Here is a 15725-nt window from a genome sequence, read left to right as displayed (position 1 = left end):
CCATAAAACACAATAAAGGAGTCTTGATGCTGATGATGATGATTATCTGCAAGACAAAATGAACACATTGATTAAGACAAAGGGTTGCTGTTTTGATATATAATCTCTATCATTTATAAAAACATGATGCTCTGCCAGTTAAGATGTCTTTTTCACTGAATCAGAATAACGAGATCAAAACATACTGTACCTTCAAAAGGAAAGAAGATCATGGAGTATATTATGTGTTCTCATATATTGCTGCGTTGTTCTCATACACATGTAAGTCTTGCTCTGTGGAAAAATAGAGTTTTGTGACATTGTGATTATGTTAATTTCTAATGTATTCTTTATTTTGTCTATGTTGCTACAGTATTGTGATAGTCTGAGTTTAGAAAACATCAAATTAGATCAGATGAACACCAACCTGTGTTTTGTGGCTTGTTGTCGGTTCTAATCGTCTCATACATATGTACGTCTTGTTCTATAGAAAAAAGCACTTTTGTTCAAATGATAATTATATTCACTTCTAATTTAGTCTTTATTTTGTCTATGTTGCTACAGGATTGTAGTAGTCTGAGTTTAGAAACATTTTGCAGGTCATTTTGTGACATGATATCTAAATCTATTTAACACAAACTTTTTTTTTTCTTTATCACTTGTATGAGGCATATAATGCACAAAAAGATCACCAGGTTGCGCTGTGGTTGCTAGATACAGGCCATGTTAGTGTGCAACCAGTGAAGAAAAACACAAAACCAAAATCATTGCTGACATGAGAGATTAGTTAGATTTGTTCATTTTATCCACTCTCAGAGGGTTTATGAGTCCCTAACAGATTTTTAAAAAAGTTTTGTACATTTGTAATAATCTTTTGAAAACATGCTCAACCAGAAGGTTGAGATGACCGAATAGGGTAGCCTAATGCTAAATGCTAATGCTAACCAATGTAAATCACCTGATATGTAATATTAATAACCCTGAAATGCTGTCAGATCAGATTACTAAATATGTTGTAGTGAATTGGTTAGACCAAAATTCAATAAGAATTGTTATGATCTTAAAAATGCCTATTATTTCATCTTTAAATTTCTCACTGCTACGTAGTGTATTTAAAATGAACTGTTACCCTGAACGGTTAGCTCAACCGTTTGGTAGAGGCCTGTAAAAATTAAAATTAAGGGTCAATTTTAAAATAAATCAATGTGTTATGTTGTCATGTCCCCAAACAGGTAGGAAAAGCAAATAAATATATTTTTATACCATTTTCTTGGTGTGACCTACAAAGGGTTAAGTTCCATCAGATGAATACCAACCTGTGTTTTGTGGCTTGTTGTCGTTTCTAAACATAGAAATAAAACATTGTTAGCTTGGATTATTGGTTTTAAAACATATTTCTAAACAGTAACCACAGCAACTCAATCTCAGCTTCATGATAAGATTGTATTTTGAATTTCAGGTAAGGAAGCTATGAAAAATAGTCCAGTGGATTTTCAGTATGTTGTAATGTTCGATTAGATTAGTGCTGAGTTACAATTAAGATAAAGTCACTTTTACCACTTGTGATTATTTTGATGACTATTTTTCACTTACTTTTTGTTATAAATGTAAAACCCTCCACCCAAAGCTCCTCCAACAACCAGCAAACATGCAATTACTATTCCAGCGATGGCACCAGCTGAAAGACCTCCAGCTTTCTCTGGGACTGTATGAAATGAAACAAAATAAAAAGTATTATCACTTCAACTTGAATCTATTGAATGCATCGTGCTTATTATCTACAGAAGAGATCAATAACTGTAGGAAGCTTGCCAGTCTTCACATGATTATTATTAGAAGTAAAGGCAGAAGGGGCGGCTGTGGATCAGGGGCAGAGCGGGTATTATCACCAATCACCATACATCTGAAGTTCAGTTTGAAAATACAACCAAAATTTAATCAAAATGTCAAAGAGATGCAACAAAATCTACAATAAACAAAGTCTGCATACCTGTTACAGACAATCGATGAACTGCAAATGATGTTCTCCCAGTTATTTCATTCAGTGCTCGACAGGTGTAGTTGCCACTGTCAGAAAGTTCAGTCACATCTTTAGTGAACACATCAGAATTATTTAATATATTTGTCCCATTCAGTATCCAGGTGTAACTGGCAGATGGTGTAGACGCCGCAGAGCAGGTTAATGTTAAGGTCTGTTTCACGTTTATCTCACTTGGTCCTGTGATTTGAACATTTTCTGGTCCATCTGAAAACAAATACATGGAAAGTTTAAACCAGAACAAATAATGTGTTTTTACACAGTAGACCAATTGGGGAAAATGTCCATATGTACTGTGTGTTACTTACAGTTAACAATCATGTTGTAATTAGCTTCATCATTGCTGACGGGGTTGCTGATTTTACACAAATATTCTCCACTGTCTGTTTTCTTCAGAGAGAGAAAAGACAACACTCTGTTTGTATCGTAAAGTATCATGTTGTCAGTCTGAGTCAATGGTGAGCCGTCCTTCATCCACTCTCTGGTAAAGATGGAGCCAGCACCATCACAGGTCAGGTTGACAGAGTTCCCCTCAATCAGCTGATGTGTTGAAGGTCTGATTGAAGTATCAGATACTCTCTCTGTTGATGAAAGAAGAGTCATTTCATTTTGTGTGAACAACATGATGTATCAGACAGTTAGAAGACTTGTGACATGTAATTTTCCTTCTGTTAGATTGAAAATTGTTATTTCTGATTTGACACTTCCAGTTAAACGGATGTATTCATTTTGAAAGGGTTTGGAAAACGGAAAAGTTGATGGTAACTTGATATAAAAAGGCATTGGACTAAACTAAAAGAGTGATTTATTAGCTTGGTTGAAAGTGGCAACAAGGTAAAGGTTATGGTACATTTAGGTTTGTGTTGAAATATAAGTTAATTGTATATAAAGTCAAGCTAAATGCTACAAGGTTATTATATTATTATTGTTCATATCTCACACATTATGCTGCTCCTGTAACTTTAAATGTAACACTCTGTTACATTAGATCAATCTGTAATATGCAGAGTGTAATCTTGCCATGTCATCATTAAAAGACATTAAAATAATACTTTATTTACATTGTTCAAGCAGCTTGTCTTTATTCTTTTTGTCATAAATGAACCATCCAAAGCCCAAACAACCCCCTCTGTTTACATGAAATGGTTCAGTCCTGTATCCAAACCAGGAACACTTGCTAACAATGAATTAAGAGTTAGTGCAGCATGAACATAACGTCTCAACAGCTTCATAAAATACAATCAGGGTTAAAAAAAAAAAAAAAAAGTGAGTGTGACAATATATCACTCAACTTTATATAAAAAGGTGGCTCTAATCCGTGAGTGGTGGAAATGAACCTGTTAGCTAAACTTAGTGCATCGTGAAAAAGGCTAATGTTACTTGTGCTCTCCTAACATTAGTTATTGTTAATATCTTTAATATCTTCACTTGTCTTTCAGCTGATGTTTAATCAATGCAGGTAAACCTTTAGAAAGGTATTCATACTAATTCAGTTGTCCCTGCTCCTGGTGCCAGGACCAACAGATGTATCTAAAGGCTCAGCAGCCCTCCTGTCCCCCCAAAATAATGAACCAGCCCTACTCCAAACTGAAGATTGAGCATCGTGTTGAATGACATGTCATCCTTTTCAATGATAAGATTTGAAAGTAAACTTAGTTGGTATGAATACTTGGTTTCAAAATCTAGTGCTGATTTTATTATTTTGTTTGTTATATCACTCTTTAGATAGTAATGTTAATTTATTTACATTAATTCATCATTTTAATTAATTAATTAATATTTAGGTTTTATTCATTAATTATTAGATAATTTTATCATTAAGATTACATTTAAATTGTAAATAACTACTGTATGCAGAACGTTGAAAGTATGTAAATATTGTAGAGTTAATATTTGACTACAAGAAACTTATTTTAAGTTTTGAATGGGCCTGTTGGGTTCTGGAGGTTTGGTTACAGTAATTGCACTTTGGTTGGCGTGTCCTGTGCCTGATGTTGGGGCCCAATTTGACATCTTTTCATGGGGCCCAAAATCCCTGGTGGCCCCTGATGGAGAGTGAATGCTGATTCAAGCACTGTATATACAGTGTCAAACTTCCACTATCACAAGCAGATAACTGAATCCAATACTTTGTTTTGGTTTTTTGTTTTATTATATCACTGTGTATACAGCTTCTTATGGCAACTTACCCAGTACAGTTATAGCTGAAGGCTGAGATGTTTGATATCTCAGAGTTTTGCTGTTAAAGGCCTGACAGCTGTAGTTCCCACTCTGACTCATCTGAATATTCATCAGTGTGAGTTCTGGTCCAGTATCAGACAGCAGGTCTCCATTCAGAAACCACTGAAACTGAGCAGAAGGTCTGGAGACAGCTGAACAGGACAGTCTGATGGTTGACCCTTCCACATAGTAGTCTTCAGAGGGAGATAACTTCAAAATAATGTTTTCTGGGCCAACTGGGAGGTATATGGAGAGTTAAAAGCAATTATCAGCCAAAAGTAAAGTTAGTGTCAGCTTAGTTCAGTCTGATGGCTTTTAATAGCTTCATATGTCAGTCAGTAGCAAAGTGCAATACAGGTGATGAAATGTAATTAATGCCAGTCTGTGATTGGTTCATATTCAGTAATATTGCGTCTTTAAAGCTCTGTGGCACTAGCATGTATTTAATGCAAAGATAAGAAGTTGTGTGTGCAGGTTAGTAACTCACAGCTGATGGAAAGAGTTGATGGATCACTGGTACCATCACTGACAGGATTGGACACATGACACCTGAATGGTCCCTGATCATAGCGAGTCACACTGGTTATGATAAGAGTGGAGTTTCCATCAGTGAGCTGAACTCTCTCACTGGCTGTAACCTCAGAGCTGCCGTTCATCCAGAGGAAAGAAGGAGAGGATCCAGAAGAAGAGCAGGACAGACTGACAGAGCTGTTGAACTCCACCAAGTCTGAGCTACTGGCAGTTATCGTTACATTGGAGATACGCTCTGTAGGTGAAAAACACTTTGATTTTATACCTGCCACAATGTAGCAAAGGGAGCATGGCTCAGTAGTATGGAGCAATTTAGAAAGTGGGAACACATCTAAGATTAATGACACAACAATGAGTATTCATGAGACCATTTTCATGATTCATATTTGCTTCTGGGCTTAGCTTAGTCTAGCTTCTTAAAGTCTGTGTAAAGTCAATTCATTGATTTACTTCTAAACATATTATACATGTTGGAAAATGGTTACAGAAAACATATGAAAAGGCTGATAACTATGCAGTGCTGAATTCTGGAGATAGAGCCTTAAACTGTTTCTCAGCCTCTCATTTTTCCTGATTTTCTGATCCTGCAAAAAAGGGCTACTCCGTGACATAGTGGCGTGCCCTAACCCTGACCTCGGCCCCTCCCCTACTATATAAGGCCGAGAGTCCGCTCTCCTCAGTGGTTAACCTGCCTAGTGGCGAGTTATTGTTACTACATCTAACACTACTATTACAACTACAGTGTACAGTTAGCCAGTTAGCTGAGTTAGCCGCCAAGCTCGCAGCTGAGCTAAGGGCAGAAAGCTCTCAGACATAGCGTCCATATTTTGGGTAGAGGTGGTGACCTTGATTGACAGGTGACACTTGGTAGGGGGCGAGGTTTCAGTGAACTCGGCGGGCACGCCCACAGCGTTTGGTAGCAGAGACAGAGGCTGATTTTTACACAACTTTGAAGCATAATTTCATATATTTTTTTAATCATTCAAATTTGGCAGGGTGGTTAACAGCACACTTTTCTGTGGTATGTCAAACTCAGAACACATATTTATTCTTACTTTACACGGACTTTAAGTGAAAACACTGCCAGTAACTTCTACATTAAATGTAAAAAAAAGTGTTCATCTCTGACTGGTATCAGTGCCATAATAGAGACAACTGTATCTAGTTAAAGACTAAAGACTGTGTTTTCTCTCTTCTCCTGTTTAATATTTAAACACAACAACTGTTCGATCAGACAATATGCAACTAGTGTAAAATAAATACTCTCCAGTCTTTTATCAGAGCCGTTGAATTGAGACTTGATTTGTACTTTTCTTCAATGAGACTCGGCTATTTGAGACTTGCATGGCTTAAGATTGAAAGGTAAAAGCAGCAGAGAGGACTAGTTCAGCTGTTCCTCACACTCTGCATGTTTAACTATTATATTCTGATAGAAACTGCTCCCATGGTCTTCTGTACAACACTATACTTAATGCTAGCAGAAGTTAAATGCTTAACCAGTGTTGGTGGACCATACAGTTAATTTTGCCTATTAACTGACCATGCCTACATTCTCCTTTACATTTAGTGATTATGATTAGATTGACAACTGTCTTAAATTTGTGCATGAGTAACTAACATTTGGTAGCTGCGCCTATTTTTCTGCTATTGACCATATTAAACATATTTTATTCTCAGACCTCCTTGTTAGAGCAAGTTTTGTAATATCTCTATTTGAATAACAAGATTTTATTGTGTGAATGACATGGGGCTTGACTTGAACTTGACAGGACAGTAAAACTACTTTGTCATATTATCACAGAGAAATAATCTATTATTGGTATTTTGACACAATGTTAACAGCAGGTGTTACAGACACAAATACACATACACAACTGTTTCACTTAAACTTACCCAGTACAGTTACAGCTGAAGGCTGAGATGTTTGATATCTCAGAGTTTTGTTGTTAAAGGCCTGACAGCTGTAGTTCCCACTCTGACTCATCTGAATATTCATCAGTGTGAGTTCTGGTCCAGTATCAGACAGCAGGTCTCCATTCAGAAACCACTGAAACTGAGCAGAAGGTCTGGAGACAGCTGAGCAGGACAGTCTGATGGTTGACCCTTCCACATAGTGGTCTTCAGAGGGAGATAACTTCAAAATAATATTTTCAGGGCCGACTGGGTGGTATATAGAGGGGGGAAATCAATCATTAGCAAAAAGTAAAGTTAGTGTCAGCTTAGCTCAGTCTGATGGCTTTTAATTGCTTCATATGTCAGTTAACAAAGAGCAATACAGGTGATGAAATGTCAGTAATGCCAGTCAGTGATTGATTCATATTCAATAATATAAATCAAGCTGCATCTTTGAAGCTCTGTTGCACTAGCATTCATTTAATGCAAGGATAAGAAGTTGTACATGCAGGTTAGTAACTCACAGCTGATGGAAAGATTTGTTGGATCACTGGTGCCATCACTAAAAAAATTGGACACATGACACCTGAATGGTCCCTGATCATGGCGGGTCACATTGGTTATGATAAGAGTGGAGTTTCCATCAGTGAGCTGAACTCTCTCACTGGCTGTAACCTCAGAGCTGCCGTTCATCCAGAGGAAAGAAGGAGAGGATCCAGGAGAAGAGCAGGACAGACTGACAGAGCTGTTGAACTCCACCAAGTCTGAGCTGTTGGCAGTTACCTTCACATCAGAGACTCGCTCTGTGGGTGAAAAACACAATAATTATTTTTATTCGTATTTATATTATATTAGAGGCTGGGAAATTAATCCCATTATAAATATAACATGTTGGCTATTCACAGCTGAGTATATTTAAGTTAAAGTGACCAAAATTTGGATTTTCTATTTGACTTTGACTTTGGACTTTTGATGTAGTAACATCCTGGAGCAACATAACAAATAAGACAGAGGACAGCGTACATGTTGGTTATTTGGAGGCCAAGTTTAGTTCAATTAAGAAACAATGAACAGAATACAAAGCTGCTTATATCCCAACTTGTTATTTGGTCATGATAACCTGAGAATTATCTTGTTATGACAGACTTGGTCTTACCATGAAAGCTGGGTGATAAAAATGTACATTTGCCACCATTGAGTATCTATCATGTGTATTTCTGTATTGAACAGTGTTAATGTCAGGCTTCAGGGGTCATTCAGCATCTGTGTAGTGAAGTGAAACCCTACTGTTGTTCATATTTCAGACATTATGCTGCTCCCGTAACAGCGGACACTTTATATTTCTTTATGTAACACCCTGTTTCATGAGATCACTCTGAATCCAATCTTTTTCATTTTGTTTTGTTTTTTCTTTTATCTATATCACTGTGTATACAGCTTCTTACGTCAACTTACCCAGTACAGTTATAGCTGAAGGCTGAGATGTTTGATATCTCAGAGTTTTGCTGTTAAAGGCCTGACAGCTGTAGTTCCCACTCTGACTCATCTGAATATTCATCAGTGTGAGTTCTGGTCCAGTATCAGACAGCAGGCCTCCATTCAGAAACCACTGAAACTGAGCAGAAGGTCTGGAGACAGCTGAGCAGGACAGTCTGATGGTTGACCCTTCCACATAGTGGTCTTCAGATGGAGATAACTTCAAAATGATGTTTTCTGGGCCAACTGGGTGGTATATAGAGGGGGGAAAGCAAATATCTGTTAGTTAGTGTCAGCTTAGCTCAGTCTGATGGCTTTTAATAGCTTCATATGTCAGCCAGCAGCAAAGTGCAATACAGGTGATGAAATGTAATTTATGCCAGTCTGTGATTGGTTCATATTCAATATTATAAATCAACCTGTCTTTAAAGCTCTGTTGCACTAACATGTATTTAATGCAAGGATAAGAAGTTGTGCAGGTTAGTAACTCACAGCTGATGGAAAGAGTTGTTGGATCACTGGTGCCATTACTGAAAAAATTGGACACATGACACCTGAATGGTCCCTGATCATAGCGGGTCACACTGATGATAGTGAGAGTACGGCCTCCATCAGTGAGCTGAACTCTCTCACTGGCTGTAACCTCAGAGCTGCCGTTCATCCAGAGGAAAGAAGGAGAGGATCCAGAAGAAGAGCAGGACAGACTGACAGAGCTGTTGAACTCCACCAAGTCTGTGCTGTTGGCAGTTATCTTTACATTGGTGACACGCTCTGTGGGTGAAAAACACTTTAGAAGAGAGCATTTTCATGATTCATATTTGCTTCTGGGCTTAGCTTAGTCTAGCTTCTCAACACAGAAGTGAAAACACTTCCAGTAACTTCTACATTAAATGTGTAAAAAAAGTGTTCATTTCTGACTGGTATCAGTGCCATAATAGAAACAACTGTATCTAGTTAAATATTGTGTTTCCTCTCTTCTACTACTTGTTTATTATTTAAACACAACAACTGTATGATCAGAAACTATGCATCTAGTGCAAATAAATACTCTCCAGTCTTTTATCAGAGCTGTTGAATTGACACTTGATTTGGACTTTTCTTCAGTGAGACTTGACTGTTTGAGACTTGATTTTCTCAAGATTGAAAGGTAAAACAGCAGAAAGGACTAGTTCAGCTGTTCCTCACACTCTGCATGTTTAACTTTTATGTTTTGGTAGAAACTGCTCCCATGGTCTTCTGTACAACACTATACTTAGTGCTAGCAGAAGTTAAATGCTTAACCAGTGTTGGTGGACCATACAGTTAATTTTACCAATTAACTGATCATGCCTACATTCTCCTTACCATTTAGTGAATGTGATTAGCTTGACAAGTCTTACATTTGAATAACAAGATTTTATATGTATGTACAGATGTTATTAGTGTTCAATTAACTGTATGTCATTACAATGGTCTGCATCAAAGGAACAATAAAACAGTTGCATTTAAACTTGTTATGTGGGAAAGCAACAGTTGGGACAGACCTGGGGCTTTACTTGTACTTGACAGGACAGTAAAACTGTTGTGTCATATTATCACAGAGAAATAATGTATTATTGGTGTTTTGACACAATGTTAACAGCAGGTGTTACAGACACAAATAAACATACACAAATGTTTCATTTAAACTTACCCAGTACAGTTATAGCTGAAGGCTGAGATGTTTGATATCTCAGAGTTTTGCTGTTAAAGGCCTGACAGCTGTAGTTCCCACTCTGACTCCCATTAATATTCATCAGTGTGAGTTCTGGTCCAGTATCAGACAGCAGGTCTCCATTCAGAAACCACTGAAACTGAGCAGAAGGTCTGGAGACAGCTGAGCAGGACAAGCTGATGGTTGACCCTTCCACATAGTGGTCTTCAGATGAAGTTAAGTTCAAAATAATGTTTTCTGGGCCAACTGGGTGGTATATAGAGGGGGAAAATTAAACATTAGCAAAAAGTAAAGTTAGTGTCAACTTAGCTCAGTCTGATGGCTTTTAATAGCTTCATATGTGAGTCAGCAGCAAAGAGCAATACAGGTGATGAAATGTCAGTAATGCCAGTCTGTGATTGATTCATATTCACTAATATGAATCAAGCTGCGTCGTTGAAGCTTTGTTGCACTAGCATTCATTTAATGCAAGGATAAGAAGTTGTACATGCAGGTTAGAAACTCACAGCTGATGGAAAGATTTGTTGGATCACTGGTGCCATTACTGAAAAAATTGGACACATGACACCTGAATGGTCCCTGATCATAGCGGGTCACACTGGTTATGATAAGAGTGGAGTTTCCATCAGTGAGCTGAACTCTCTCACTGGCTGTAACCTCAGAGCTGCCGTTCATCCAGAGGAAAGAAGGAGAGGATCCAGAAGAAGAGCAGGACAGACTGACAGAGTTGTTAAACTCCACCAAGTCTGAGCTGTTGGCAGTTATCTTCACATTGGAGACTGGCTCTGTGGGTGAAAAACACAATAATTATTTTTATTCGTATTTATATTACAGGCTGTGAAATTTATCCCATTATAAATATAACATGTTGACTATTCACAGCTGAGTATATTTAACTTTAAGTGACAAAAAATTGGATTTTCGATTTGACTTTGACTTTGGACTTGATTACCCAACTTTTGATGTAGTAACATCCTGGAGCAACATAACAAATAAGACAGAGGACAGCGTACATGTTGGTTATTTGGAGGCTAAGTTTAGTTCAATTAGGAAACAATGAACAGAATACAAAGCTGCTCATATCCCAACTTGTTATGTGTTCATGATAAACTGAGAATTGTCTTGCTGTGACAGACTTGATCTTGCCATAAAAACTGGGTGCTAAACATGTATGTTCACCACCATTGAGTATCTATCATGTGTATTTCTGTATTGAACAGTGTTAACGTCAGGCTTCAGGGGTCATTCAGCATCTGTGTAGTGAAGTGAAACCCTACTGTTGTTCTTGTCTCAGACATTATGCTGCTCCCGTAACACTGAACACGTTATATTTCTTTATGTAACACTCTGTTACATGAGATCACTTTGAATCCAATCTTTTTCATTTTGTTTTGTTTTTTCTTTTATCTATATCACTGTGTATACAGCTTCTTACGGCAACGTACCCAGTACAGTTATAGCTGAAGGCTGAGATGTTTGATATCTCAGAGTTTTGTTGTTAAAGGCCTGACAGCTGTAGTTCCCACTCTGACTCATCTGAATATTCATCAGTGTGAGTTCTGGTCCAGTATCAGACAGCAGGCCTCCATTCAGAAACCACTGAAACTGAGCAGAAGGTCTGGAGTCAGCTGAGCAGGACAGTCTGATAGTTGACCCTTCCACATAGTGGTCTTCAGATGGAGATAACTTCAAAATGATGTTTTCTGGGCCAACTGGGTGGTATATAGAGGGGGGAAAGCAAATATATGTTAGTTAGTGTCAGCTTAGTTCAGTCTGATGGCTTTTAATAGCTTCATATGTCAGTCAGCAGCAAAGAGCAATACAGGTGATGAAATGTCATTAATGCCAGTCTATTCCAGTATATTTAATAATATAAATCAAGCTGCGTCGTTGAAGCTTTGTTGCCCTAGCATTCATTTAATGCAAGGATAAGAAGTTGTACATGCAGGTTAGAAACTCACAGCTGATGGAAAGATTTGTTGGATCACTGGTGCCATTACTGAAAAAATTGGACACATGACACCTGAATGGTCCCTGATCATAGCGGGTCACATTGGTTATGATAAGAGTGGAGTTTCCATCAGTGAGCTGAACTCTCTCACTGGCTGTAACCTCAGAGCTGCCGTTCATCCAGAGGAAAGAAGGAGAGGATCCAGAAGAAGAGCAGGACAGACTGACAGAGCTGTTGAACTCCACCAAGTCTGTGCTGCTGGCAGTTATCTTCACATTGGAGACTGGCTCTGTGGGTGAAAAACACAATAATTATTTTTATTCGTATTTATATTACATTACTGTGAAATTTATCCCATTATAAATATAACATGTTGACTATTCACAGCTGAGTATATTTAACTTTAAGTGACAAAAAATTGGATTTTCGATTTGACTTTGACTTTGGACTTGATTACCCAACTGTTGATGTAGTAACTCAACTCAACTCAACTCAACTTTATTTATAAAGCACTTTAAAACAACCACAGCTTAAACAAAGTGCTGTACATAAATACATAAAAATAACACAGGAAACGTAAAAACAATTAACAGGAAATAAATACTAAGATAATTGTTTATTGTTTTTAAAACAAATTAAAAACAATAAAACTAATTAAAATAAACAAACAAACAAACCATAAAACACTAAAACAGGAGCAGAGTCTCATGCACGGTTGAAAGCCAAGGAATAAAAATGGGTTTTAAGACGAGTTTTAAAAACAGACAGTGAGGACGCTTGTCTAATATTTAAAGGAAGCTCGTTCCATAGTTTAGGAGCAGCAACAGAAAAAGCTCTATCCCCTCTGAGCTTCCGCTTTGACCTCGGTACCTCCAGGAGCAGCAGATCAGCTGACCTGAGGCACCGAGTAGGAGCGCGGGGGTGAAGGAGCTCAGAGAGGTAGAGCGGGGCCAGTCCATTTAAAGATTTAAAAACAAATAAAAGAATCTTAAAATGGACTCTAAAGTGCACAGGTAGCCAGTGGAGGGATGCCAGGATGGGCGTTATGTGCTCCCTCTTACGTACTCCAGTTAAGAGGCGAGCAGCTGCATTTTGCACCAACTGGAGACAACTCTGTGGTAACATCCTGGAGCAACATAACAAATAAGACAGAGGACAGCGTACATGTTGGTTATTTGGAGGCCAAGTTTAGTTCAATTAGGAAACAAAGCTGCTCATATCCCAACTTGTTATGTGTTCATGATAACCTGAGAATTGTCTTGCTGTGACAGACTTGGACTTGCCATAAAAACTGGGTGCTAAACATGTACGTTCACCACCATTGAGTATCTATCATGTGTATTTCTGTATTGAACAGTGTTAATGTCAGGCTTTGGAGGTCATACAAGGAAAAAAGAATCTATGTCAGCATCTGTGTAGTGAAGTGAAACCCTACTGTTGTTCATATCTCAGACATTATGCTGCTCCTGTAACACTGAACACGTTATACTTCTTTATGTAACACTCTGTTAACACTCTGTTACATGTGCACCTTTCACTAAGATATTCATATTTCAGGCATGAAGCAAATATTTTAATTTTACTAGTAGTTGAAAACTGTCAACAAAATGTTCACAGATTAAATGAGTCATATAATGTAATCATATGATGTCAATTATGTTACATTATTGGTCTCAAAGTATATTTCTTTTGTTATTTATTTTCTACATTCAACATTTAAAACTGCTGCTCATGTGAAACATCTGCTCACCAAATATCTTCAGTTCAGTGTGTCCTGTTATCGCTTGTCCTCCATCTGGTGTAATAGTAACTCTGTACTGTCCAATGTCATTAAGAGTCAGATCCATGAGCTTCAGAGATCCAGTAGATCTGTCGAGGATGATCCTGCCTTCATACTCTGGTGCAATGATGTTTGAAGAAGTGTAGGAGGTTATTATAGGTCTTTCTACACTGTTTAAAACAAAATTCCAGACCACTACCAGGAATGGTGTTTCTGGTGGAGTCACTGTTGTGGTGAACATCACTTCTCCTCCAACAGCTGCATTCAGTTCATCTGGCAACACACCACTTCCTTTGGTTAAACCTGGAGGAGACAGTTACATGTTAGAGAAGGACTGAGATCAGTGGACTGCAAAATGAGACACTGGGACAATTTACTTCATCATCATAAACATATCTGTCTTAAAGTCTCCCATACAGTCAAATCATGTTTTTCTTTTTGTCTTTTTTTTGGACATTGATTGAATTGTGTGCACAGTTTGATACCAGAAAGTGGTTCTTATCTGTTTCTCTGCAATCACCAAAAATCTTTAACAAGTGTACTAACAAACAGTGACAACATGTATTTTAACCAGAAAGAGAGGAAGACTTTAAAACTCTCATATTCAAGATTCTTACCATTAAGATCCACAGAGACAAAACAAAGTAAAGGTAATATATCCATTGGTCTTTGTGAAATGTGTACAGCTGAGAAAAGTTCAACCATCAAACTCTGACTGTCTTAACAAATGTGGTCTTCTCTTCTGGCTGCTGCAGTTATATAACTCATGTCTCAGTGTCAGTGTAGAAAACATACCTGCTACGTATTGTGTTGCCAACTATAATGAGATAAACCCACTGAGGCTGTCATGACAAAGGTTGTAGAGCATTGCCCTCTAGTGTTAGTGCTGACAGTCTAGAAGTGATAGTTCAGTGTAACTGCAAATCATTGTGCTGTGTTCTGTCTTTTCTTCTTTATCTTTTATACTTAGTGTAGTTAGTTTATTAGGTTTAGTTTATTTGTTGATTACTATAGATACTACACAGAGTCCTAATCCTAACCCTTCATAATGAAATCCAACAGAACTACCATGCAGAGTTTTTTGTGTTCCTTTTTATTATATTTTGTTTTCATTTTATATTTAAATGTGTTTTTATATGTTGGTGTTTCTGGTAAATTTATATTTTGGACATTTAGTGACTCAGAGAATGGAGTTATACACTTTTAATGTTTCATCAAGATATTTCTACTACATTTCTTCCTCAAACAACATTATTTTTTATGTTATCTGCTACTAAAATGAAGTTAATTTCATTTGCTAATGAAAGTAATGTACAATTTGTGTAAGCAGAACATTGTGAAAAAGGGACGTGTTAGGTGTTAATGTAAAAAACAAAACCCTCCCTCTCTCATGACTCATGGCATCTTATTTGATCAAATCTTTTCTTTGTAACATCACCCTAACTAAACAGTGCTCTAAAATCAAGCCTGTCTGTAAAGTACTGTAGAAATAATCAGACAATGTAAAACTTTACTATTAACATCAACACTGTGAGCATTTCATCATCAGCAACATGAAATCTAAATTCAAGTATAATATTAAAAATTGAGACAATATGTATAAAAATATCTTTGGTTGTGAAAAACATTTAGTATGTTCTGTATCAAGTGATAAGAGCTCACCTGAGATGACTGCCAGGAGGATGAAATGAGTCAAAGCTGTTTCCATTTTATCTGAAGTATCTTCAAGTATGACCAAAAAGAGAAATTTGTGAGAGGAAAGGTTTTGTGTCAAACTCCTTAACTTTCCTTCAGCTGTTTTCAGTGTGACAATGTTGATCTCAGTATATGAAGGATAATAAGGAAGTAATGTGTTATCGCAGTTTTCCCATCACACGTCCTCTAAATGGTTTACCTGCATCATCGTGCTGTCAATAATTGATAAAATGGACTAAGTGGAACTGAAAAACAATACAATTTGAGTTATTTGTTGTATCAGAATTCAGTTTTTATAAAGTCAGAAAGCAGCAGCACAATGTTTTGACTCTAAACATGCAGTGATTTACTCAGTGATCTTACAATGGCTGCTTCACTCTGTATTGAGTCCAGACGGGCTAGCTTTTGCTCCCTACACACATCCATGACCCTGTCACAGGTGCATCAGTTGTCCTTCCTTGGACCACTT

The 15725-nt window shown here is 37.4% G+C and overlaps 1 protein-coding gene across 1 annotated transcript; it reads right to left on the bottom strand.

Moving 5' to 3' along the window:
• Positions 1–42: 42 nt before the first annotated feature.
• On the bottom strand, positions 43–15331 carry ceacam1 (CEA cell adhesion molecule 1). Its single transcript, XM_053326945.1, has 17 exons — positions 15224–15331; positions 13532–13864; positions 11792–12070; positions 11276–11542; positions 10337–10615; positions 9810–10076; positions 8630–8908; positions 8117–8383; positions 7186–7464; positions 6662–6928; positions 4942–5003; positions 4725–4797; positions 4207–4473; positions 2326–2598; positions 1970–2224; positions 1573–1684; positions 43–46 (listed from the first exon to the last, which is right to left on the bottom strand). The coding sequence occupies exons 1-17, from the start codon at positions 15267–15269 to the stop codon at positions 43–45; spliced, it is 3609 nt and encodes a 1202-aa protein (XP_053182920.1). The 5' UTR covers positions 15270–15331.
• Positions 15332–15725: the final 394 nt, after the last annotated feature.

This window comes from Scomber japonicus, chromosome 10 (genome assembly GCF_027409825.1).
Source record: "Scomber japonicus isolate fScoJap1 chromosome 10, fScoJap1.pri, whole genome shotgun sequence".
Classification (NCBI taxonomy): Eukaryota; Metazoa; Chordata; class Actinopteri; order Scombriformes; family Scombridae; genus Scomber; species Scomber japonicus.
This window is presented reverse-complemented; position numbering and strand designations above follow the sequence as displayed.

Excerpts from the sequence above, each read along its gene's own strand:
- ceacam1 (XM_053326945.1), bottom strand. The coding sequence starts at position 15,269 with ATGGAAACAGCTTTGACTCATTTCATCCTCCTGGCAGTCATCTCAG. Across the intron at positions 5,004-6,661 it reads TTCAGCTGTAACTGTACTGG|AGCGTATCTCCAATGTAACG; the intron begins GTAAGTTTAAGT and ends TTTCACCTACAG. Across the intron at positions 2,599-4,206 it reads TTCAGCTATAACTGTACTGG|AGAGAGTATCTGATACTTCA; the intron begins GTAAGTTGCCAT and ends TTTCATCAACAG.